The sequence below is a fragment of the Camelus bactrianus genome, chromosome 11 (genome assembly GCF_048773025.1).
Source record: "Camelus bactrianus isolate YW-2024 breed Bactrian camel chromosome 11, ASM4877302v1, whole genome shotgun sequence".
Classification (NCBI taxonomy): Eukaryota; Metazoa; Chordata; class Mammalia; order Artiodactyla; family Camelidae; genus Camelus; species Camelus bactrianus.
The window spans coordinates 70,171,827-70,196,006 of NC_133549.1; the positions used below are offsets into that span (position 1 = coordinate 70,171,827).

Consider the following 24,180-nt stretch of genomic DNA (forward strand, 5'->3'; position numbering starts at 1 on the left):
TATATTAAAGGGGACACGGAGACCTTTCCATCCCTTGTGTTGGAAGGACCCCAGCTCGCCTACCACCTCTCTGCCACCAGACCACCTGCTTGGCCCTCTGGGGATGGAGAGAGTAAGGGTGCAGTCTGGGAATGTCCTTTGTAGGGGGGACTGTGGGGCCAAGCCAGGGGCCCAGACTGAAGGGTGCCAGAGAGGTGGCTGTGGTGGGGGTCCAGAGGCAGTTAGCTGGGGCTAGGAACACAGCTAAAGGGACATGTCATGGCAGGAGAAAGGACAACAGGAAGAGAAGTATGGGGATGGGCAAGGTCAACCCAGGGTCACCCCTTTCTGTGTGGTTTGGGACTTTCTCCTAGGAAGGGAAAAGGGGTTCTGTCCTGTGTCAGTTATCTATTATTATAAAAAAAAGACTTCAAAATTTAGTGCTTAAAACAATAACACTTATTTTGTTCATGAATTGGCATCTTGGGCAGGGCTTTGTGGGGAGGGCTTGTCTTTGCTCCACTCAGGGTCACCTGGGGCAGCCTGAAGGCTGGGGGCTGGAATTCTCTGAATCTTGTCACTGCACGCTGGTGGCTGATGCCACTGTTGGCTCGGACTTCAGCTAAGGCTGTTGCTGCATCTGTATGTGGCCTGTCCATGTGGCCACTTGGTTTCTTCACAGCACAGGGTTCCCAGGGTGAGCATCCCTAGAGGAGGTGGCGTCGCCTGTCCTGACAGCCTCAGAAGTCACATAGCATCACTTCTGCTCTTGTCACAGGCCTGCCCAGAGTCAAGGGGAGGGAGAGTAGATCCCAGTCACCGAGATAGGAGTGTCAACTTCATAGTGCAAGAGAAGTACATGGTATGGGATATACTGGTGCCACTATCTTTGGAAAAATACTATTGGCAGAAGATATGGAAGCAGCCTAAATGCCAATCAGCAGATAAATGGATAAAGAAGAATACAATATCCTCTACTGTACATATAGACAATGGAATATTGGTCACAGAAAGAATAAAATTCTGCCATTTGCAACAATGTAGATGGACCTACAGAGTATTATGTTTAGTGAAATAACTCAGACAGAGAAAGACAAATACCCTAGGTTACCGCTTATATGTGGAATCTAAAGAATAAAACAAATGAATGTGTATAGCCAAACAGAAACAGACTCACAGTTACAGAGAACAAACTAATGATTGCCAGCGGAGAGAGGGCAGGGGGGAGCAGGGAGGTAAGGGTAGGGGATTAAGAGATACAAACTACTAGGTAAAAAGTAAATAAACAACAAGGATCCATAGTACAGCACGGGGAACTACAGCCATTATTTTGTAATAACTTTAAATGGAGTATAATCTATAAAAATATGAATCATTATTTTGTACACCTGAAACTAATACAACATTGTAAATCAACTTAATTCGATTAAAAAAGAAAGAATTTTTTAAAAAAGAAAAAAGCTATTGGCAAAGTGACTGCTCCTCCTAAGCCTTCCTCAGGAGTCTCAGGCTGCACATTTAGTCCAGTTTTCTTCTATTTTTTCTCCCTGGGCCCACATCCCTCACAGCCCCGGTTCCAGCTTTCTCTTCTGCTTACTCCTCACAAATGTACATCTCCAGCAGGCATGAGAAGTTCATCTCATACAAAAGCTGCACTCTATACCTCCTGGCCAAAGCCTGCTCTCCCTTGGAACTTCTTCCAGGTACCTGGAGGTGGCAGACTCCTGGTTAGCCCAACATCCTCAAATCTGTTTTCCCATTCTTCCTCGCACATGGCGACTGGGGCGGAAACTACATTACAGCCTCCCTTGCAGCTGGGTGTGGCCAGGTGACTATGAACAACTTCCTCATTTGTTCAGAAGGACATCACTTGCCCTGGACTTCCTCCCTCTCCTCTTCCCACGGGTGGAAATTGTGTCCGTATTTAATCACCCCAATGAGCACAATATCCTAAGGGATGAAGGAGCACCAAGATGGAAGGCACTTGGGTCCCTGGTTGACATCATGTAGCAGAGCAGCCTCACCAGCATGGATAACAGAAGCCCGAGAGAAACTTCCGTCTGATTTAAGTCTCTGTATTGGCGGGGTGGGGCTCTTTGTTACAGCAGTGTAGCCCGATTCCATAGGCTAAAGAACTCAGGAATAAATTTGCCTTTACTCTCTCCTTTAAGCCGCTGCCCTTCACGGAGTCCAGTCCATTCTCTCCTCACGGCCCCCTGGGACTGTCCTCACTTTGCCTGTCCTGTAGCCTCTCCCCTGCTTCCAGCTCTCACTTTCTCCTGTCTGAACCACCTGATGTCTTGGTCTGTTTATCTCCAGTCTCATTGCTCCATCCCATAATGGTACTTCTCCGCTCAAAGACCTCTAGTGGCTCCCCATTGCTGATCAAAGAACAGGACACCAAATGTTTCCATCACATTCCTACCCACTCCCTCTGCCACCGCCCCACCCCTACTGAACACCCTCATGGGCTGCCCTGCCTCCATGACTTTGATCCTCTCTCCCTCCTCCTGGTTTCCCACATCCCCCACTTCCATCTGTCAAATGCCTATTCATTGTCAAAGCCCAGATCAAGTGCTATCTCCTCCCTGATGATTTCCACATCGTCCTAACCGAATTAATCCCATGCCTCCACTGATTATAGCCCTTATCACAGCCCACCTTAAGGCAGCCGTTTTTCTGTGACCCACTAGATGAGATAGTAAGTTATTTGAGAACAGACACCATGTCCTAGTCATCTTCCCACTACCTCCATGCCTAAGAGGATGCTGTGTATGCAGCAGGTACTCATTGCATGAACACTCGCCATGAACACTCACTTTCTTTTTTCTTGTTTGTTTTTTTGGGGAGGGGGTAATTAGGTTTATTTATTTATTTATTGTAACAGAGGAGGTACTGGGGATTGAACCCAGGACCTCGTACATGCTAAGTGCACACTCTACCACTGAGCTATACCCTACCCCATCACACACTTACTTTCTGTGTCTGGAGGATCATTGCTCTGACTTAGCAGAGGTTTCGCCACAGGTGACCAAGGTTGCCTTCCCTCTTGGGGACTTCCCCAGGGAACCCCGATGGAGGCAGGAGGAGCTGCCCTTCCCACATTTCCCTGAGGAGGGGCTGGGGAAGGAGCAGCCGTGGACTTGCTGTCAGCTCTGAGAGCAGTACCTGTCAGTTGAAGTACACAGGTTTTATGGGCATGGGCTTTGGAGTGAGACAGCTCTGGCCTTGAATTTCAGCTCACTGCTCGTTAGCTGTGTGACTTCAGGCATGTTACCTAACTTCTCTGAATCTCAGTTTTCTCTTTTACAAAATGAGAGTAATATAGCACTTATCTCCTAAAGATCTTGTAGGGATTAAAAAAAAGATAATATAGATAATTATAAAGCTCTTGGCACAAGGCAAATGTTCTCTAAATGGTAATAATCATAGTAATCCAATTTCCTGTCTGTGCTCTGAAACTTTTTCTGGTGAGAATGCCCCGGAGAAGGCTCCACTCTAGGCCTGGCCCACTGGAATCCTTGCTGTTGGGTGGGGTTTCCCTATGGACAAAGATCAGAGAATGTGCATTGGTCCCAGCTGGGCACTTTGCTGGGTGCTCCCAGAAGGTGGAGGAGAAGGAATGGGGCTGGTATCTAGTGGGGATGGAGGGAGGGGCCAGCTGCCTGTAGCTAACCCCAAAGAGCCAGGGTTAACCAGACATGGCTGGCATCAATAGCTAAGGGTCCAACAGCTGGGGTACAGAGCTGGACAGACAGGCTGCTGAAGCTTCTAGGTAGCTAAGGACCCCCTATGTCAGGTGGGCTACCAGAATCATCCCCCAGTGGTCAGTCTGCTGTGGTATAAAGAATCTGGACCCCAGATGACCAGGCTTGGATTCCAGGAGAGGGATGGTGCTGAGGGCAGCTGGAGCCTGGATATGATGGTGTCATTCTCCCTAAATAACCCACACACTAAGCCTCAGGGCAGCAGACCACACCCAAATCCTCCTCACCGGCTGGAAGGAAGACCCCTTCTTCCCATGGATTTGGGGCCTGGGTGGCTGGATCTACAGGCTGCAGTTACTTGAGTAGGACTAAAAGAAGTGGGTCCAGTGGTGTGCAGGTGAATGCTTAACAAACAGCTCTCTGGGGGGGAAGCCTTCACTTACAGTGTCTGCCAATTGCTTTGGTGCAAATACTCCCACCATGGTTGATTTCAAGCTATCAACATAACACCACAGAGCGAGGAGTCAGAAAGTGATGTGTGCAGTTGGCTCTTGTGAGCCTTATGAACTGATTGTAGCACACTACTGGTGGGCCTGACACCTGCATTAGAGTTAGGCAGATTTGCATGGCCTCAGTGTACAGAGAGGTAAAGGCCACCATGCAGTGGTGAAAAGCACAAAAATAATGGCTATGGAGTCTACTAGCCTATAACAGAATCCCAGCTCTGCCACTTCCTGGCTGTGTGATTCGGGGCAAGTCACTTTACCTGTCTGTGCCTCAGTTTCCTCATCTCTCAAGTGGGGCCAGTGATGTTGCCCATGTCATAGAGTTATTTGTGAAGGTTGCACAAGTTAACCTACCTGGTGGTAGGTTGACATAAATGTTATTTATTAAAGTTAGTCACACAGAGTAGTTGGAATGTCGCCCTGGTCAGAAAAGTTTAGAAAGGAAAACCCAGAGTCCCTCAGGGTGTTTCCCCAGGGCATGCACTTTTTATATTTAAATCTTTCAAGATCAAAGATTTAAAATCTGCAGGCTCATGAACTACCTGAAATTATTTTTCCAATGTTGAGTATGTGTACTTATTTCTGTAAAGAAGGGTCTTTGCTTTTATCAGATTCTAAAAAAAAAAAAAAAATGCTGTGGTTTCTGCATCCTTCCTTCAACCCACAGAGGGCTTAAGAGCTAGTGATGTGGAGGGTATAGAATTTCCACACCACAGGAATTGCTCTTGGAGGATGCAGAGGAGAGATGTTTATAAAGCGTGTGAACGAAAAATGGCAGAGACACAGAGAGACATGCAAAGAGGTCAGTCCAGAACTCCAAAATGTCTCTCCCTTTTTGGTGCCAAGGAAGCTTCCAGCAAGAGGGCAACCAAACTGCTCACAGTCACACATTCTTGTTCCTGCTTTCTCCTTACCCCTTCCAGTCCTAGGAGTCTTCCTTTTCCCCAGCCTCCTTCCCCTGCCCACACTCTCCAGGAGCCAGCATAGGTGTGTCCAAGGGCCACCGCTGCGGGGGTGTATGGAGGCATGATTAAAACTCACTTGAGTGTTGCTGTGATTCCAGGATGGCTCTTGTGTTCTTTTTAGCTGTGTCTTGTTTCGTTTAGGGTTCTGTAGTTACACTATATTTATTTAAGGTAAGGCTAGCGCAAAGTTGATTTAGCATTGGTCTGCCTTTGTTTTGTGTTGGAGGCTGTATTCCATTTTTCCCCCAATAACACGGAAGTGGGTGGGAATTTACAATGCTACTTCCTTTCACCCTGTGGGTTTTGTTTTTGTTGTTGTTGTTTCCAAAGATGATCCCTTTTTCCTGTCTTGGTATTGTGTGTGGTGTGCAAGGCCAAAATGAACAGGTCTCTAACCAAAGGGCTTTAATAGGGATGAAAATTACTTTTGACAATCCCACTCTAAATCATTGCAGTGTGCAACTCTAGGCACCTAAAAGGAACAAGAATTACAACTTCTGAGGGCTTATCAAGTATCACCCTTGCCCACTTTATCAACAAGAATCCGTGGTTTAGAGGTACAAGTCACCAACCAGTGACCCCCTGGAAGGCCACCAAGAGAGCTCTCTCCTGACTCCAGTCCTGGGTGACCCTGTCTATGCAGGAGAGTCTGCTAATGTTCTATCCCAACTCCCACCCTTCTGGCTCCCCTGAGTAACAGAACCCTGAATTTATTTGAGGCAGCAGTGTACCCAGCTAAACATTACTTTCTCCAGCCTCCCTTGCAGGGAAGCATGGCCATGTGCCTCAGTTCTCCTCAATGAGGTATAAGCTGAGGAGTTGTCTGTGGATTCCAAAAAGGCTCATCAAAAGGGAGAGGACTCTTCTACTTCATTTCACTCCTCCTTCTTGTTGTCTGGAATGAGGTGATGGTAGCTGAGCTCAAGCAGCCATCTTGGACTCAGAGACAGCGTGAGGATGAAAGCTTCCTGGTTGGGTTGGCACAGCTGAAGACAGAGGATCCTGGGTCCCTGATGACTGAGGGTCATTCTTAGCCTGGGCTGTTCACCTCCAGACAGAGAGAAGAAAACATTAATCTTCTTTAAGCCACTCTTTAAGGGTCTTTGTTATTGTCAGCAAATGCAATTTCTAACCTATGCGTGGAAGCTTGCCAGGCTGCGTTTCGTGCCACGGGTAAAGACATCCAAAGTTTCTCTGAGGCCACTGCTACTTCTGCTATTCTCTTTGGAAGAATCATGCTACCCCAGAAGGCCCAATTCTTTTGTATCTTTTCCTTCCTTCTGTGTTTTGTTTTTGTTTTCCTATCTCTTCCCTCCTCTCCCCCCACTTCCTTTCCTTTCTTTTCCTTCCTTCCCTCTAACATTTATTGAACATTTCTTATAATCCAGGTACCAAGCTAGCTGCCAAGACTAGAAATAGAAATAGGTAGAGGAGACAGCCCCTCCTCCCCAGTGCTTCAAGAGTCCAGGCTGTGAGGAAAATGTAAAGAGAATATGATTGGGATGGATAGGTGCTACAGGAGCAAAGAGAAGAACATTAAATCCAATGGGAAGGACCCGGGGGGCTTCCAGGAGGAGGTGACACTGGCCTGAGATTTGAAGCAGGAGTTTTGAGTTGCTGGTAATTAGGAAAAGAAGGCAGAGGACAAAGATCCCAGGTACAGGGACTCGTACAGCACAGTACAATGGTTAAAGGACTTGTGCTCTGGAGCACAGACATATGACTTCTCTCTAGTCCTCAGTTTCCTTACCTGTAAGAGGAGGATAGTAAATAGGACTCAATGAGTGCCTGGAAGAAAGCGTGCAACACATACTGCTTATTAACATTATTATTATTGGTAAACGTGCTGCCCATAGTATGCATAGGCCTATATTAATTTTGGAGACAAGTTTCACAGAGGCCATTAATGCCTTGTCCATAGTCACACAACCACAAGAGGCACCACTCAAACCCCAGTATCCTCATCCCTAGTCCAATGGCCTTTATACCTCTACCTTCTACCATTGCATTAAGTGCCAAGGGAATGCAAAGTAAGGGAAAGATCAGTGTGTTGGGGAGGGGGAAGCCTGGAGGGCTTCCTGGAAGAGATGAGTCTTGAGAGAATTTTGAGGGAAGGGGGGGGAGGAAGGCATTCCAGGGAAGTAGTGAAAGATGAGCACCATCAACCAAGGTGCTGGGGGGCCAGCTGGCTGGCAGAGCATCTGAATTGTGAAGACTGGTGAGACATAAGGTATAACAGGCCAGGTCAGAAGATGAACCATGGTTATAGGCACTCTGATGGCCAGATGGTAGGGTGAGAAGTTGAGCCAGCGAACCCCAGGGAGTCAGTTAGTCCTTGAGCAAGAGGGCTGGTCATAATGAAACGATACTTTAGGAAGAGAAGAAGGAAAGAAATCTGTCTTTACTAAGAGCCAGTATGGGCCAGGCAGTAGGTTGGGAAGTTTCACTTTAATTATTTCATTTGACCCTCACAATAACCGTATTAGGTTGGTATCAATGTCACCGTTTTACAGATGAGAAAACTGAGGTCCAGATAAGCTGAGTCATAGAGTTGAGTCAGTGGTGGAGCTAAAAGTTCAATTTAGATCAGCCTGACCCCAAATTTGTGCTCTTTGCACTGCACCATGGGGCTATAAACTGTTTGCACTCTCAGAATGCCCCTTGCACTGTGGGTGTCTCCATCTGGCACTGCTGCCTCACCAGGGGCTTGAGTCTTTTTGCAGCCCAGACACCCCTGGGTGAGCCCTGGGGTCACACTGGGCAGAGGGGGCTCAGTATCCCCGGAACTTTGGGGGATCTCCTCCAGCACAGGGTAGAGTGAAGTGCTAGGGCTCTGGGTCTGATAGAAATGCATTCGAATCCCAGCTTTGACGTGCACTAACTGAACTTGAGCCTCAACTGAAGGGGGCAGCAGGATGAGCCCTAGATCGGGAGCCTGGCTGGAAGTGACAAACAACTGAGGAAGTGAATAAGATGTCTGTATTCACTTCAAATTAATGGGGTAGGGGAGGCAAGTTGGAGCCAGTATAGAGGAAACAAGATAGGGTCAGTTGCTAACTGTTGAGGCTGGATGATGGGTTTACAGGGTCTAGGATACCATTCTCTCTGCCTCTGTGTATGTTTGAAAATCTCCATAATAAAATGTAAAATAATAATAATAATAATAATAATAATAATAATAATAATAATAATAATAATAATAATAATAGCAATGATACTGAGAACTTAAAAGAAAAATAAAAATTAGTCCACCACACTCTCTCCCAGCTGAATCAGTCTCTGCCTTGTAGGCATTGTTCTGCTTTAAAATCTCCTCATTTGAGAGCATTCTCACCTCCAAGATAAGAATCTCTGTGTAGACTCCATCCCTCACTAGCTATGTGACCTCAAGCTAGTGTCCTTCCCCTCCTAAGCCTCAGTTTCCTCATCTGTAAAATGGGGGTAAAGAGTCTAACAACCTAATGGAATTGTTGCAAAATGTAAATGGGATAATACAGGGTAATATGTTATAGTCCATAACAAAGTGAATGGGTCAGCCTGAGCTTTGCAGTCACTCTGAGCACTACCAGGTGTCTAGCCACAGTAGGTGAGGAACCCTGAGCATTATGTGCAGAAGAGGCCATCTGATGGCCTTGCAGGGACAGGCCTCACCTTCTGGGCAACTTTTGCACGTTTTCCAAGGGACAGGGAATTCAACCAGAAGGGCTTCTTCATCTGCCTTTCCTTACTGCTTAAAGACCAGCTGGCATAAAGACACCAGGGTCACTTAGTGTCACTACTGAGTGAGGTACAGATGGGAGCAGAGGTTGAATAGAGGGAAAGGCTTGGGCTTTCTCTGCTGCCCTTGCCCCTGGCTTCCAGGACTTGGCCTCACTTTCTCCATCTATGTCAGGGGTGAGTAAAGAGATGGACAGCCCTTGGCAAGGGGTAGGTCCTAGGAAATAATCAGAGCAATGAGAGTGAATGAATGCATGAATGTATGGCGACCACTTCCTTGTGACAGACAAGGTGACCTGTCGGAGCCTTGATGGTTGCGATGGGAGCTTCCTGGGTTGGGGAGGGACCAGTGACACCTGGGCCAACTCTTCTGGGGTAGAGAAAGAGAGCAAGGGGAATACAACAGCAGAAGCTAAAGCGGGTGGAAAAGCACGGAGGATATGGTTCTCAGCAGAAGAGGAGCGAAGAGCTACAAGGAGGAAACTGTCTCCTGGACACCACTCTTAAAACCGTGAGAAGGTGGAGGCCGGGGTCTCAGGATGACCACCCAGACGGCGACCTGCGCACTGGCCGGGGTTCCCGGTTTCCTGCCCGTTCAGCCGGGCTCCTCAGCGCCGCCTGGCGGACACGCCGCGCTCCGTTAGAGTTTCAGCGGCAGCAGGCCCGCACGTGGGGGAATCTCGCGGCAGTTAAGAAGACAGCGGGAGAGAGCCGGGGGCTTGTAGCGCGGATGGGGCTTCTATTCCCGGAGGGGGCGGGGGTCGCACCTGGCCTGGACCTGCGGCACATATTGGCATCTTCTCCTTACTAACCCGCGCCGGAGTGACTCAGTTCCATCCCACACGTCGGGGAACGCTTTCTTCCCCCCAACCCGGGCCCCCAGCTCCGGAATTTTGCTGCCTCCGAGTAGCTACTCCGGGAAGGAGATCTCATTAAAATTTAAAGGCGTTCTGAGCTTGATTTTTGTTAATAAAATACCAAGAGTGGGTGTGAAGGCACGAACATGCCCAGTTGGTTTCCCTGCTGGTCCTAGACCTGAAATTCCAGGGCTGGGGAATTTCTAGGTCCTTCCTGGCCCAAGTGGGTCCCGGTGAGCGAGGCGTGGCGGCCCAGGTACCCCTCTCCAAAGACGCGAGGCGAAGAAGGGCGAAGCGTCTGGGTCGGAGTGGCCAGGGGCGTGAGGCTGGTGCCTGTGAAGGATGAGCAAGGGCCTGGCTTTCACGTTGCAAGCTGTGGGCACTGGAGTCTGGAGGGACTCGAGCCACAACACTTCCTCGAACGTCCTCCTAGCCCATTTTGGGGGTGGTGGGGTGTCTGTCCGAGAGCCTGGGGGTGACAAGATGCCCCATCGGCCGAGGTTCTCAGTAAGTCAGGCCCAACCAGGCCCAGTTAGGCCCAGCCCAGCCTCTCTGAGGCGGACCAGAGTGGGAGCAGGGCTGCGGCGTCCCGGGCGCGATTCGGAGAGTGCGGGCAGGCGGCTTGGAGGCGCTGGAGGCTGCACCCTTCCGGATAGGAGGCACAGAGCCTGATTCTTCCTCTACCAAGTCCCTTTCAGGCGGTGGCCTGGGAGCTCCCCGCAGCGTCCCCGAAGTCGCTAGAGCTGCTTTGCATGCAACCCGAGAAAAGGCCCAGAAGGCGTGAGGCTGACGCTGGGAGAAGGGTGGAAAATCTCAGAGTCACCAACGCCCGAGCAAATGGCGGCGGGGGCCGCGCGGTAGACTGACCGAGACCCGAGGCCGAGGGTGGCCTCTGCGCGGCGGTGAGCTTACCGAGGCAGCAGGGGGAGCTTGACGCCGCGGGAGTCGGGTGGCTTAGATAACACAGACCCACCTGACCCCGGCGAGAGGAGAGTTTGGGGTGGCGCTCGGCGCCGCGACTCCGGGGTCCCGGGAACCCAGAACTCCCGCGGACCCAGCGGGGTAATCGCTCAAACAGCCAAAGAGCGGAGCTCCCGCCCGGGCCTTCAATATGAGTGTGTGTGATGGGGAGGGGGTGCTTGGAGCCTACCTCCTCAAGAAAGATTAGAGCTCTTCTCTGCCTGGTTCCTTGGGCGCTTCAGGCAGCTCAGCCCTGCCGCTCAAGTTGGGGAGAAGGGAACGGTGCGCACTGCAGGGATCCGCGCGGGGACTGAGGGGCCCGCCGCGCCTCTGCGGAGCGGAGCTTGCAACCCAGAACTGCACTTGGTTTCCACCTGGTCGCCTCAGCGAGGCCGAGAATGGGCGCCAGGACCTTCGCGGGACCGAATTGTTAGGGGTTTCCGGGTCCCGGGTCCTGGCGCGCTCTCCTGCGGCGCGGACTGGTATAGAGCGCTGGCTGCAGAGAAATCCGGACGCGGAAAAGCAGCCTCGGCGCCGGACTGCCGCGGGTCCCAACTCCGGGGAGAGGAAGCAGCCCGAGGGAGAGGCGGGTGGCTGGAAGGGGTCGGCTAGTGGCCGCTTCTGGCCCTCGGCAGGCAGAAAAAGAAAAGGGGAGCGAACTCACTTTCCTCCAAGTCACAACAGGGTTCCGGCGCGCTCTCCTCCCCAGGTCTGGGAAACAGGTTCCCAAGCGCCCTCCGACCCCTGTATCGATCCCGGCTGCCTGCCCGGGACAGGTCATGCTTGGAAAGCGAAGAGAGGGACAGCAGGTAGCGGCACCTCCCCCGAGCCGAGGTCGTGCGGGTGAGTCACGACCTGCGCCACTCTCTGCACAAAACGAAACCCAAACTCCCAAAAATCTCAAGAGGGAAAAAATTTTAAATCCTCTTTTTTCTCTTTCACTTTTAACAAACTGGCTGCTCAGAGAAAAATTAAAAACGAAATGAGCGATAGCTAAGGACGCTATCTTTCCAAATTATGAAATCCCCTTAAAAATTTTTCCCCTCCAAGGCCAGCCCCACTACTGGCCAGCCCTTCTGAAGCCTTTGCCTATTCCTGAAAATCACAGCAAAACAATCGTTAAGTGCGGCTACGGCTCTGGGCAGGAGTAGCCATGAGGCCCAGGGAACCCACAGCGGCTGAAATTGTCATGTTTTTCTTGTTCTTTAACCAAAAAATAAAAAAGATAATAATAAGAAGTAAAACCTTTTAATACATCAAATATACGGAATTTTAATCTTTAAAGCGATACATTGTCTATTATTTTAGTACATGACGTAAACCTTACTTGTCCCCTTCTCAGCGGGTGGACTTAAAAATTAAAAATAGTTAAGTGTTCCTTTTAAAGAACAAAATAAGGCAAATGAGGTTTTGGAATAGAATTGTTTTTCCTTTTTTTTTTGTTTTCTTCCAGAATACATACAAAAAAATACCCATTCTCTTTCGATGGTATACACCTTAAAAATAATTGCAATTTGAAATCAGAACTGACAAATTGTGACTTGCTTTGTTTCTTTTCATTTTTTGTAACAAACATGCATGTAAATTTGTGTTTCAATCAGACATTAAATAAGAACTTACAATACAATCATAGCAATTTTAAAGTAACATTAAACAGAAGACCTCTAGTTCTGTGGCGGTTTTGTATTTATTTATAATCTACAAGGGACGGGAGGGTTTGTTTTCCACATTTTTACCCTCAAGTTTTAATTTTTCCCCCTCTTCCTTTTTACTACGGAGCTCAAACTAAATAATGCACTTTTGAACCACGGGTCCGCTTGGAGCTAACATAAATAAATACCAGTGTCCACCGATGCAGTCCTCAGATGAACACTTTAATTATTTTTTCCTTCTTTTTCTATAAAAAGTCAAATGATATCTTTTCAGCTTTTATAAAGTTTGGGTGGGGAGATGAGAGGTGGGGGAAAGGGGAGTTTCCCACCGGGTCTCAGTCGCTGTTTTGGGTAGATAGATACGGTATATATTTTTTTCCTTTCCTGGCCCGGGTCATTCCCACTAGCGGGTGACAGTAGCCTCTGCCCTGTTCCCACCCCTCCTTCGGCTCCTCCTCACACCCCAGTTCTTTTCTCTCCCTCGATAGCCCTTCCGCCCGCCCTCACTGGTACCCCAGCGCAGAGGCCGTGGTCAGTCTCTGTCCGTAGAGGGCGTAGGGGGAGTAGTAGGGTCCGGTGGCGGCGGGCACGGGCACGGGAGCGCCGGGCGTGGGGAGTGGGCTCTTGGAGTAGGGATGGTAGCGGCTGCTGAGTCCCAGCGCGTGGTGGGGGCTGCGCAGCGCCAGCGTCCCGGGGCTGCCCGGAGCGCCGGATGTGGGGATGTGCATGTGGCAAGCCATGGCGGCTGCTGCGGCGCTGGCCAAAGAAGAAGAGCTAGGGTAGCCCGACAGCAGTTTGTCTGTCCCGGGGAAGGCCGTATGGGTCCTCAAGTGGCTCAGCAGCTCTTCGGAAGTAGCGAAACGCTTGTCGCACGGCCCGTTGGCCGACACCCAGTTGCAGATGTGGGGGAGTGGGTCGTTAGGGAGCATGAAGCCGTAGGGGTAGAGGGGGTGGCCGGCCAGAGAGGGCGGTGTGGCGCCGGCAGCGGCGGCAGCGGTTAGCGATGAGTGCACACCGTGCAGCGGGTGCGTGGGGTACACCAGCGGGTATCCGGACTTGAGAGCGGCGGCCGCCGCGGCTGGATCATGAGCGCACGACGCGCTGGCTGCCGCCGCCCCAGCCAGGTGGCTGGCGCAGTGGTAGCTGAGGCAGTACGGGTCCCGGCACAAACTGGCTGTCATCACGGATGGCGGCGACGCCCCCGCCAAGGGGCTCGAGCCGGCGGGCTTACTGCAGCCCAGAGAGCCCGCCGCAGCCGCCGCCAGCTGCGCCCCCACCAGGCTGCCAGGCTTGGTGGGATCCAGCGCCACGCCGTGTGGCAGAAACTGGGGCGGGTAGCCGGCGTAGGCCCCAGCCAGGCTGCCTGGGTAGGTCATGCCCGCGGGAGGCAGAGGGAACACTGTCTGGCCTGGCTTGTAGGGCGATACGGGCGCCACCAGCCCAGAGCCCAACACCGAGGAGGAGGTGGGCGCGCTGGGACCTGAGCCCGAGCTGGAGCCCGAAGAGCCTCCGCAGTCCGAGCCTAGAGCCTTGCCCCCGGGGCCCCCATCTGGGTGCTGGTTCACGTCCACATTAATTCCGCCGCCACAGCTAATCCGGCCGTGCGCCAGCCCAGTGGGTCCCCCTTCGGCCGAGGCGCCCCCGGAGCCCTTGCTGCCGCCGCCGCCCGCCTCGGGATCCTTCTTGTCGTCCTTGCCCTCCGGGCCGCCCCCGGCCGAAGGCAGCATGCCTCCTGGCGAGCAGGCCGAGGCGCTGGAGCTTGGGCTGCCTGTCCTGGGAGTGAATGGCTGGCAGGTGGCGCTCGGTACCCGGAATCCGGACTTCTCCGCCGAAACCCCCCCGCCGCCGCCCCCGCCGCCCCCGCCGCCGCCGCCGCCTCCCGTCTCCTTCTTATCCGAGCCGGGTTTGGAGTATGGTTTGAAGCTCGACTTGTCCTCCACACCGATGTCGCTCAGCTTGAGAGGGCCCGACTTTGCGTCCTTGTCGCCCCCGGCGCCGCCGCCGGCACCGCCCGCGCCGCCGTTGGTGGCGACCGAGGAGAGTTTGGACGAGGGCGAGGGGTCGGGCTTCCCGATCTGCGAGCATGTTTGGGCCAACAGCGCCAGCGGGCTCTTCTTGGCATCAAGCTGCGGGGTCAGACGTCGGGGTGGGGTGGGGGCACAAAGAAAGAAAGGGAAACCCTTTAATAACCCTTTAATGGTTTCTAGGTTTCAAACGCACCTCCGCAACAACCCGCAAAGATCCTCTCAGCCCCAAGGCTCAATTCTAGGCGACACCCCTTCTACACACAGTTATTCTCGCCCTTGAGAAAGGCAACAGCACCCCCCACCCACCTACCCACCCAGCCCTGCCTCCAGGATATTTCCTGTCCTCTCTAAGCGATAACTAGATTGAAAAATAAAACTCACAAAATGTCTTGATTTCTGACTCTAACCTAGAACTGTACCCCCAGCCCCGGGCCCCAGCACACACACATCCCTAATTCTTCAGAGTAAGGGCTTGGGCAGTTGGCGCCTTAGAGGCTATGTACAAACAGCTTCTGGGGAACCGGAGGACTATGACTTTGAAACTGTATTTTGGACTCCTGTCTGTCTTCTGGGCCGAGAGTGAGGGGGGCCTGGGGCCAGTAGGAGCTTTCATACCAAAGGGAGAGACAAGTTTTGGCAGCCTTACCTTCTAGTATTCACACTCCATTCTACCTCCTCCCCTCTTTCCGCCCTAGTTTTAATGTGGAGAGGCACTATCCTCTCCCCCATCCCGGAGCTTTATCACTCCGACCCCCCCCCCACTTCCACCCCCAGATCCCGAGAGAAAGAAACCCCGTGGAACGGCAGCCAGGGTGGTGGCCCCAGAGCGATCTGCGGATAGGGTCCTTACCTCTATGGGGCTGACGGGAGTGGAAGGCAGGGGCTGCAGGTACTCGGGGTGCAAAATGTGGCCAGTCCGTGCGGTCAGCATCTTCAGCACCTTGATGGGCAGGCGGTTAGCCTGGCGGAGAGGATCAGAGGGGGGCACGGCGTGCACAAAAGGCTTGGTGCTGCCGGCCGGGGACGAGCCTGGGCCGGGGCCGGAGCTATTTCCAGAGAGCGCGCTGGTCCAGGCAGGGTCCGCACTGCCACCGCCGCCGCCGCCGCTGTGCTTACTGCTTCTTAGGGCAGAAAGCGAGGGCGCTGTGCTCATGACCCACCCGCGCGCATGGGAGCAGCGGGGGGAGGGCTCCAGGAGGCGCGGGGCGGGCTCGGGGCTGCGCGCTAGCCCGGGGAGCGGGACCAGCAGGAGGAGGAGGAGCTGGCGCGGCGGCCACGGGCGCCCAGCGCGCCTTCTCGGCGCCGGGAGCCAGAAGCGAATAATCCTGGGTGGCCCGCAGCGGTGCCGTGGCCTAGCAGGACGAGCCGGTCCGACTGCGGGAGTGCCGAGTGGCTCGCCGTGTCCGCCTCGGGCTGTGCCCCTGCGCTGCGCACTGGCGGCCCGGCGCTGGCGCTGCGCTCTGCGATGTGAGCCGCTGCCTGTCCAGCCGGGGCTCTGGCGAGGAAACTCACTTCAAAAGCAGCTGCACCGAGGGGGAGATTAAAGCCTTTGCCGCCTTCCAATCAAATGGGAGCCCGAGGTGATTGGAGGGTCAAGGGGATGTGACGCGTCCCGCGCCGCCGCCGCCGCCGCCGCCAGGACTCAGCGCTGGTTTTAATGGGCAGCTCCCTTTTCGCCGCTCCCCTCTCCGTGTCCCCTCCCTTGATTTCGCTCGGAGGACGAGCTGGACATTTATTCTACGTTTGCTATCTGCCGCCTCCGTCTTTTTTCTTCCTCGTCGTCCTTCCTTTTCCCCAGCTCGAGTATAAACTGAAACCTTTTGCAGGAGGGTGCCTGTGAGGAACAGATTGGGGGTGTCCAGAAGGAGCACCAGGGGGAGTCCGGACAACAGCCGGACTGTCAACTCCAGGGCTGTACAGGGGGCCTGCACACCAAAGATTCTCTCATCCTCCTCAGTAATTGAAATCTCTTGCGTTGCAGCCGCCTGTGTAAGGAGAGGTGGGGAACGGGTGTTGGAGGAAGTCTGCCCGCCCGCTTTGATTTCCCGAGATTCGGCGGTGGAGAAACCAGAAGCTAGATGGGCAGCGGAGGTGGTGGAGGCCTGTCTCCGCGCAGTTTGCTAAGCTCCCCGCCCTTCCCGGCCACGTGACGCCCGGGGATGAGCAGATTGGGGCAGAAGCGGGGGTCACATGTTTCCTCTGTTTCACACTCGGCCCCCCACCTCATTCTTACTCTCCCTTGCCACCGTCTCTTCTCCGCACCTCCCCCAGTTCTTCGGGCATCTCCACCCCTCCATCAATTGTCAATGTTCCTCGACCGCAATCAATCAGTTATTTGTCAGCTCTTGTCAATCCACCGGTGATTTATGTCAGCTTTTGTTGCTGATTACAAGGCGGGTGCGACTTGAAGGGAAAAAGAGAGGGAGAGAGAGGGAGCGAAGGAAGAGACCTAGGGGGAACTGGAGGAGGGGGAAAGAGGAGCAGCCTCCTGGGATGAGAGGCGGGGGCTCTAAGAAAAAGAATGAAAGAGAAAGAGGCGCTCAGTGTCAGGAAAATGAATAGTGAGAGTAAAGTGCGCAGGTGCGCCCAGGGCGATGAGAAGGGTGGGCTGGACTGGGATGTGCGCCTCGCTCCTCTGGGTGTCGGAGAGAGATACATCCTTCCACCTCTGGTGATTCCGGTCCGTTGGGGCCGCGGACTTACGAGCCGCTCCAAGTATCCGAGACAGGCAGTTGGCGACGTCTAACACGGGAGATTTTTTCCCTGGGATAGTCCCTCCGGGGCATGTAGACTGCAGTCCTCAGGCTGCCCGCCTGCCGCGGACCCCACCCACCGTAGTACCCCGACACGAAACTCCAAGATTTCTAAGAGCCACGCCGCCAAAGTAACCTTAAGTCCTGAAGGCCAATGGTTGGGTGCCCCCGTCTCATTTTTGACACCCCCCCCCATAGTGGCTAGGGCTGAGAGGCTGAGAAGAAGAGGCCTGACTGTAGGTATTTGGGGGAGATACATTTCAGGCTCACTCAGGCCCCCTCCCAACCTTTCCTCACCCCGCGCGATCTCCGCAGGCTTGGTAGCGTTACTCCGGGCTGCTTCCTCGAATTTATTGGAACGCGGAGCCGGGACTGACCTGCGCAGGGAGAGCCGAGGGAAAGAGCGAGAGCGGGAGGGGGCGGCTGCCTGTGGGAACACTGGCTCTTCCAGGGAAGCGGAGCGGGACTGCAGCGTTCCCCTCGATTTGCACCGTCACTCGGGCTGTTTGGAAGGAAGAGGGGAGGCGCTGTGCGTGCCTTCGTGTACCTGGATCTGGGTGCAGAAGTGTGTATGAATGCCTGTGCCGCTGTGTGAGTTGTCAGGGCTTTGGTAACGTCCGGAGCGAGTTCGGGGGTCACCTCCAGAAACTCGCAGAAACTGGAAGGGGGCGAGAGGAGGACACATCCCCTTCCTCGGAAGGACTTGGAAGACTTTGAATCTCCCCTCCCCCACTTTTCCGCCCCAGCTCTTCTTTTGTTGTCAAGTCCGTTTGATAAATGGTGGGGCAGAGAGCGCAGGGGAGCCAGGAGCCTGTCTGTACCCGAGCGAGGGGCGGGAGCCGGGCCTGGAAACGTGGTTTCCACCGGCGCTCACCCAGCGCTGAGCTCTGTAGGCGCGGATGTCGGGTCTAGGACCTGCCCTCTGCGTGCTCTCCTCTCTCACCACCCCATTCCCCCTCCCTAATTTTTGTCTCTGTCTCCCACTCTGCACAGATACTGAGAACTTTCTGGGGTGAGTTTTAGAATTTTCTCGTAGGTATTCTTTTTATGCGTTTTAATCTTATCCCTTAATTCTTTAGGTTGGTAAACTTCGAGATGGTAACGACTAAAGATAATTTGGAAAAGAGGGGAGTGAGGCGGTGTGTATATGGGGGGAATTTGTCGGTGTATGTGTGTGTGTGTTTAGGTGTAAGAACACACCTGCGTTCAAGGGGGTCTGGAGTGTCTGCCTTTGCGACAACGGAGGAAGGTCAGTCCGTGAAACGGTGGCAAGGCCACACGCGAGGTTGTGATGGTTGTCTGAATAATCTTTCAGGAGCGAGTCCCAGGTGTCCGTTTCTGAGGGCGGGGCGGTTCTAAGCTGTCTCTGAAGAGAGACACTGGAGCCGCAGGTAACCTGACGGTCTGTTAGTGTGTCTGTGTCATCGGGTGCGCGGCTGTGGAGGTGTCGGCCCAGATCAACTATAGCTCTCCCAGCTCCGCGAGCCCAGCCTTGGGCTGCGTGTCGCCGCGGTCTCCCGGCGAGGCCCGGACACTGAATGCTGGGGGCAGCGGCCAGAGCTGACCGCGGGCGGCCCTGCCTCCTCCCTCCCCCACCGCAGTCCCCAGACTCAGTCCTTTCCCGCTTCTGGAATTCCAGCAGCTTTCTTTTTATGCCAGGCTGCTGCGGGGACCAGAGAGTGGCCTCCGCGTCCCCCGGAATGGGCGTGCCGTGGTGTGGTCGCACAAGCTCGCGGGCCTGCGTGGTGCTGAGCGCGCGCGGTTCGTGGTCCGTGTGTATTCGCTCTTCGCAAAACCCAACTCCGAAGGTCCGAGCGCACGAGGGCGCCTGGGGTCCTGCGTGCCCGGGGTTTTCCGGAGGTGCCAGTATCCGAGCCTGCGCACCTCGAGGGGGAGACCAGATCCCTGAAGGCCGCGCACACAGGGGTTGAGGGGTGGGTGGCGGTGTTAGGGGAGTTATTAATTACTCCGCGCTAGGCCTAATGCCTCCAACCCCCAGCGGCGATTGGCGTGGATGTCCTGCGGATTTTATTTGCACACAATGGAAATGATTTGTTTTCTCTAAAAAAGGAGTGGGCATGGCAGATATTTGAGGAGGGGGAGGGAGGAGAAGGAAGGGGAGAGAGCTGAGGAAAAAAGTTTGAAAATGCCTTGAACTATTCACTGTCGAGATGGCTAATCAGTATTGAGGCCGGAGGGCAGGCGGGCCGCCTTTCACCGTCGCTTCCCTTTCATCTCGGGCTCGGCGGAGGCGCTCAATTAAAAGCCTATCAGTTTGTAAGTAAATCAACGCCTATCAGAGTTGTCACATCAAACAAAACGATTATTATTGCAGCCCGCCTCCCCTATTAATCTCCCTCGAAGATAATCCGCCTGACAGGTCAGGCCTGGCGAGCTGGAAAGCCTGGCCCAGAGCGCCCAAACTGTCCTGGACTGGCGCGCGCCCCTAGGGGCATCCCCGCCCCCCCCAAGTCCCGCCCCGCCTCGCGGTCCCCCGGGAGGGGGAAGAGAAAGGGCGCGCGGATGAGTTCTACCCTGGCCCGCCCCTCCGGACTGGGAACGGGTCCCAGATTCGCTGGCATGGTGAGGGATGGTCCCTGGCGGCCCTCGTGTCTTCTGGGGCTGGTGAGGCACCAGGCTTGCTGTAGCCACGGCCTGGTCTGGTCCCCAGGCCTCGCCACGGCCTGCACTCTTCTCGGCTCGCCTCTACTGGTTCTCTCTTACCCGCCCCTCCCTCTCTTGTTTGTTTTCCCTCCCGCTTCTTTCTCGGCTCCCTATCCTTTTTCTTCTCCACCCCCTCCTTCATTTATCTTTTTCCTACTTGCCAGGAAGTATTTCCTATTCTTTCTCCCCATTTTCAGCATACTACTTTGTCGCAACCACACTCTCTGAAGCAGGGCATTCTCAGGGCCCGGGTTCCTTCTCCGAGGCAAGGCTGCCTCAGGAGTATGTGCAGTTCTCAGGAACTCATGACAAAATCTTTCCTAATTTCTCCCCAAGCAGGGGGTCTCAGAAACTCTGCGCCTGTTGAAGGGTCGGGTGCGTTTGGAGAGGGTGAGGGAAAAAAAGAGATCAGGACAGTGAAATGGGCAGATGGTCGCAAGCGCCCTATTCTGGAGTTAGTATTTGGTCTTGGAATTTCGCAGTGCAACGTCTTTGAACTCGCTGGTGGCGTTGCCTGGGCTTTGCAAAATTCGGAGGAGACCTACGGGGCATCTGGGCTTCCGCACTGGGTATGTGCTTAACATTTCATAAGTAAATAAATACACCCAGATAACTGCTTCTATGGTCTCAATTGGCGCTCCGAGAGCCGGGTTGGACCTGGATTCCGCACGGGCGTGAAATTGTGGCCTTCCTCCCAGTGGCCTCCAGCTTGGCGCGTTGGGACGCCTCAGAACCAAGCACGACCCGCCCTTTTCTGCGCTCTTGCTCCAACTCGGTAGGCCCAAGTGGCTACTGCCCGAGCCCAGTGGAGCCAGGATTGAGAGGTTTATGAAGTGTCTGAGGGGGAAGGGTTGCCCCTCGAAATATCAGGCCCTGGTACCCTAAATGCTGGGTTCAGCCCCTCAGAAAGTCTCCCTCTCCGCGGGTGTATCAGGGAGAACCCCCAAGGCGCAGCAGTGTTGGCTGTCTGGGTAGCGCCTCTCTCAGTAGTCACGCCAGGGTCTGAGGCAGTGGATATCGAATAGAGCCAACCTCAGAATGCTCGGCGTCCAGAGCTGCAGGACGCGTGGCCCCCACCCCGGGCTCCTGAAAGCCCTCCTATTTGTGCGCACTTTCCACAGCCGACTTAATGGGAATATTTATTTCCATACCCAGAAATACTGTATCGGTGCAGTGGCTCACTAATCTGCGCGGCTGCTTTTCTTAAATGTATTTATTTCACTTCTGCCACGCCGCAGATATTTAAAGAGGTACACATATAGCACACCCCAACGATGCGGAACTCTGAGTATAGGATATATTCGCTGGGTGGTTATTTGGACATAAGTGCTGTCTCCAGCCCAGATTACACCCAAGTAGGGGCTGTAAAAAGACACTTGTTCTAGAATTTTTCCACCTTAACTATATGTGCATACACCGAGAATTGAATATTTTATATCCCCCTGCAGATCTAAATATTCAGATACTATGTTATATGCCCTTGAAGCCGGAAGCGATCATGCGTTCACACTGGACGTGGAGCTATTTGTATACTTTTCATCTCCCTGCACTTACACATGAATCTTAATCTAATAAATTCAACTGTGTCATTTTTAGAATCGACGGAATTTCTCTGGCTGCTAGTCGCGCTGCCTGTATCCGAATAAACCCAGCTCGCAGGTATCCAGCAGGAAACGGCTCCTGGTTCGCGTGTACGCAGACGCATCCGCCCAGCGCGGGACGCGAGGTGGCTCCTCGTGTTCATAAGGCGGCAGATCTGGCCTCCGAGGGAAGCTGAACTATCAGCGCCCTCAGGCCGAGCAGCCCTGCGCTGCCCCAACAGTGCCTGACAACCCCCCGCCCACCTGTGCTGGTGCTTCGGGAACCTGCCGAGCCAAGTCCGCCCGGGGCGAAAACTGAAAGCAAATTCCGTGGCAGATGAAGTTCGAACTTTTTTCGACGCAAGCTTGCAGCAGAGATTCGGTGGTAGCTTCAGGAAGATAGCGCGCTTTGGCAGTGCGCGCGCGCGCGCACGCGAAGTAGGGCGGTGGGCGAAGAGAGTACCGGGTGGTCAAGCTTGGTCGGAGGCAGAACCCGAGGAAAGATGCCGCCCCTTCGTTATTACTCGCTAATTCCTCGGTCCCTGTCTGTAAAACTAGCTTCCAAGGTGCCGCAGATGCCCAGGGTGTGTTTGTGGTGATCGCACCAGGGAGGAGGCGGCTTTGTAAATGTTGCAGAAAGAGCTTTGCCCAGAAGCGTCCGCCCAGCGGGGAGTCAAGAAAGCTGGGGACCAACTCTCCTACCCCCGAGCAGAAGGAGCTCTCTGGAGAGCTCCCCTGCCCAGTCGTCTCTCCTCACCTCGAAGCTGCATGTAAATAACCTCCCACTGCCTGCACTGCAAACTTCCCCGCACGGTGCCGCGGTTGGCGGGAGAGGCCCGGACGCAGAGCGGGCCCGCAAGGCCGCTCGTCGGCCCGCTTAGCCCAGCCCTGAGACGGGCTTACGCGGAGGTGAGAGGATGAGTGGTTACCGCTCCCACTGGGCTGCCCAGACCATCACCGCCCACCTCCTGACTCCCCAGAGCGGGCGCTTCCCCTTGGGAGCGGTGGTCTTGGGGGGCTGGCCAGGGCGCAAAATGCGCGCGCGGGACTGGGGGGCGGCCGCCGGTCTCTCCGCGGGGCCTGTCGCCGGGCCGGCCGCGGCGGGTGAGTGATGAGGGCAGAGAAGGGCGCCCATAAATCGCGGGTGTCAGGGCGAAAAACTCTCTTTATTGTCTGCGTGATGGATGGGCCCGGGGACGAGACACCAAATACTTCGTATCGCCTTTAAATGGGAACACATTTTCCGCGGCCATAATTCATGTTTTTTAAATAGAAAGTTTGAAATGTTGCCTATATTTCACCGGCCTTGACATATTTATGAATCGCTCCCTGCATGCAAATATCATTATTTAAAGCGCCGAGGAGAGCTCGGGGGAGGGGAGGAGGCGCGGCCCCCAGGGCGTGGGGGTGGTGAACCGGGGAAAAGGCGAATGGAGAGGGGTGGGGGGGGAGGAAGCGGGGAACCATCGCCCTAAAGTGCGGACAATGAGGCGCGGAGGAAAGCCGTATCCGGAAGCCAAGCGCACCGGGGGCTCCCCTCCCGCTGCCGGACCCCTTCCAGCCGCTCGGGGAAGTTTGTGTGGCTTGGGGTCGAGGACAGGCTCCCGCTCCCTGCCGGGAGACCAGGGGGCATTTTGCGTCCCCTCTCCGAGGCTCTGATCCGAGCCACTTTTTCCAAGAAAGAAGTAAAAAATAAATAAATAAATAAATATAAAGAATTTAACAAACGCAAATAATAACAATCCAACGTGTTTCGTGTTCGTTGCCATTGCATCGGTTTTATTGCTTTTCATTCTGCAAACCTGAGACTGCGCTCCCGGGCAGGGACACTGTTAGACCCCATTCACCTCAGGGAGTGTGTTGGGGATAACCGTCCGGTGCCGTGGTCCCGACCCGCCCCTACCCAACTAGCTCACTACCACCCAGGCACAAAGGAGACTGCGCAAGACGCGGGGACACGAATGATGCATCCCCCTCAAGGTCTGGGGGCTTCAATCCCGCCCACTGTGCCTCTCTTGAGTACCGCAGCGCTCCTGGGGTCTGCGTCTACCCTGTCGGAGCCCTACTATCAGTACAGTCGCTTTGGAAAAAAGCCAGGTATGTGCCATCAGCCTCTCCCCTGCCCATCCAGCCTGGGAGGCACCCATACCTGCGCCCTCACTAGCCAAGTCTTTACCTGTGCAGTCCCCCGCGGCGCCTGCGGCCGCACCGGTAACGGAGGAATGGAAGGGAGGGCGGGGGACTGGGAGGGACAGAGAGCACCACCTGAGACAGCCAGATACGCAGACCCGGGGCCTCCTCTCCGGACTGGTGCTGGGGCCTTGACCCAATACGCTCAAGGAGCCGAACTGAGCTCAATAGAGAGTGGGTCGGGGGAAGGGCGAGGGGAACAGGCCTCCGGAGGGAGGGGCTGGCTCGGCGGCACTTCCGCTGGGGGCGGGGCCCAGGGCATCGGCTCCGGTCCCGCCCCTCCGCCGCGCCGGCCCGCCCTCAGCTCGTCAGGCTCCACCCCTTTAATCCCAGGCCGGGATTCTAGGCCTTGGCGCACAACCCGGGTTTCGCAGGAGGGCGGAGGGCAGCTCCTGTTTCCCCTCCTGAGGTTGTGTCTTAGGATTTTTAAATCACAGGAACACAAGCACATACACACTAGCAACTCTGGCCCAAACTCGCAGGTAAGACTTTGTCAAACTTTGGTCTTTCGGTAGTCCTGAGACCTAAGGCATAGGGGTTCTCAAAGATTCTATGGGATCCGACCAGTAGTTGTCGGACAGCAGGGCATACATATCCGTGCCCATAGGGTCTCACCTTTCTTT

The 24,180-nt window shown here is 54.3% G+C and overlaps 2 protein-coding genes and 1 long non-coding RNA gene across 27 annotated transcripts in view; 1 reads left to right on the forward strand and 2 right to left on the reverse strand.

Moving 5' to 3' along the window:
• Positions 1 to 24,180, forward strand: part of LOC105075346 (uncharacterized) — a 138,138-nt gene that overhangs the window by 103,052 nt on the left and 10,906 nt on the right. For 15 of the 24 annotated variants that reach the window (XR_012510312.1, XR_012510310.1, XR_012510314.1 and 12 more), the window contains one exon: positions 21,384 to 24,039. The exons of 1 other annotated variant lie outside the window; for it this stretch is intronic. Coding sequence is in view for 2 of the 23 variants with exons in the window: in XM_074374285.1 (XP_074230386.1) it covers positions 23,329 to 24,039 (711 nt within the window). In the remaining 21 variants the exon portion in view is untranslated. 8 more of the 24 variants (XR_012510325.1, XR_012510326.1, XR_012510322.1 and 5 more) reach the window with 8 other exon arrangements.
• Positions 5,548 to 11,634, reverse strand: LOC123619184 (uncharacterized). 2 transcript variants are annotated; one of them, XR_012510331.1, is made up of 2 exons: positions 10,882 to 11,634; positions 5,548 to 6,205 (listed from the first exon to the last, which is right to left on the reverse strand). It is a non-coding gene; the product is annotated as an uncharacterized LOC123619184 (long non-coding RNA). The 2 variants fall into 2 exon arrangements; XR_006727729.2 differs by having other exon boundaries at positions 6,291 to 11,634.
• Positions 11,924 to 15,896, reverse strand: ZNF503 (zinc finger protein 503). Its single transcript, XM_074374283.1, has 2 exons — positions 15,221 to 15,896; positions 11,924 to 14,469 (listed from the first exon to the last, which is right to left on the reverse strand). The coding sequence occupies exons 1-2, from the start codon at positions 15,521 to 15,523 to the stop codon at positions 12,847 to 12,849; spliced, it is 1,926 nt and encodes a 641-aa protein (XP_074230384.1). The 5' UTR covers positions 15,524 to 15,896; the 3' UTR covers positions 11,924 to 12,846.

Bases quoted from the DNA above. Each gene is read 5' to 3' on its own strand.
- ZNF503 (XM_074374283.1), bottom strand. From the start codon at position 15,523: ATGAGCACAGCGCCCTCGCTTTCTGCCCTAAGAAGCAGTAAGCACAGC. The intron at 14,470-15,220 runs GTAAGGACCCTA...CTGACCCCGCAG, and splicing joins CTCCCGTCAGCCCCATAGAG to CTTGATGCCAAGAAGAGCCC.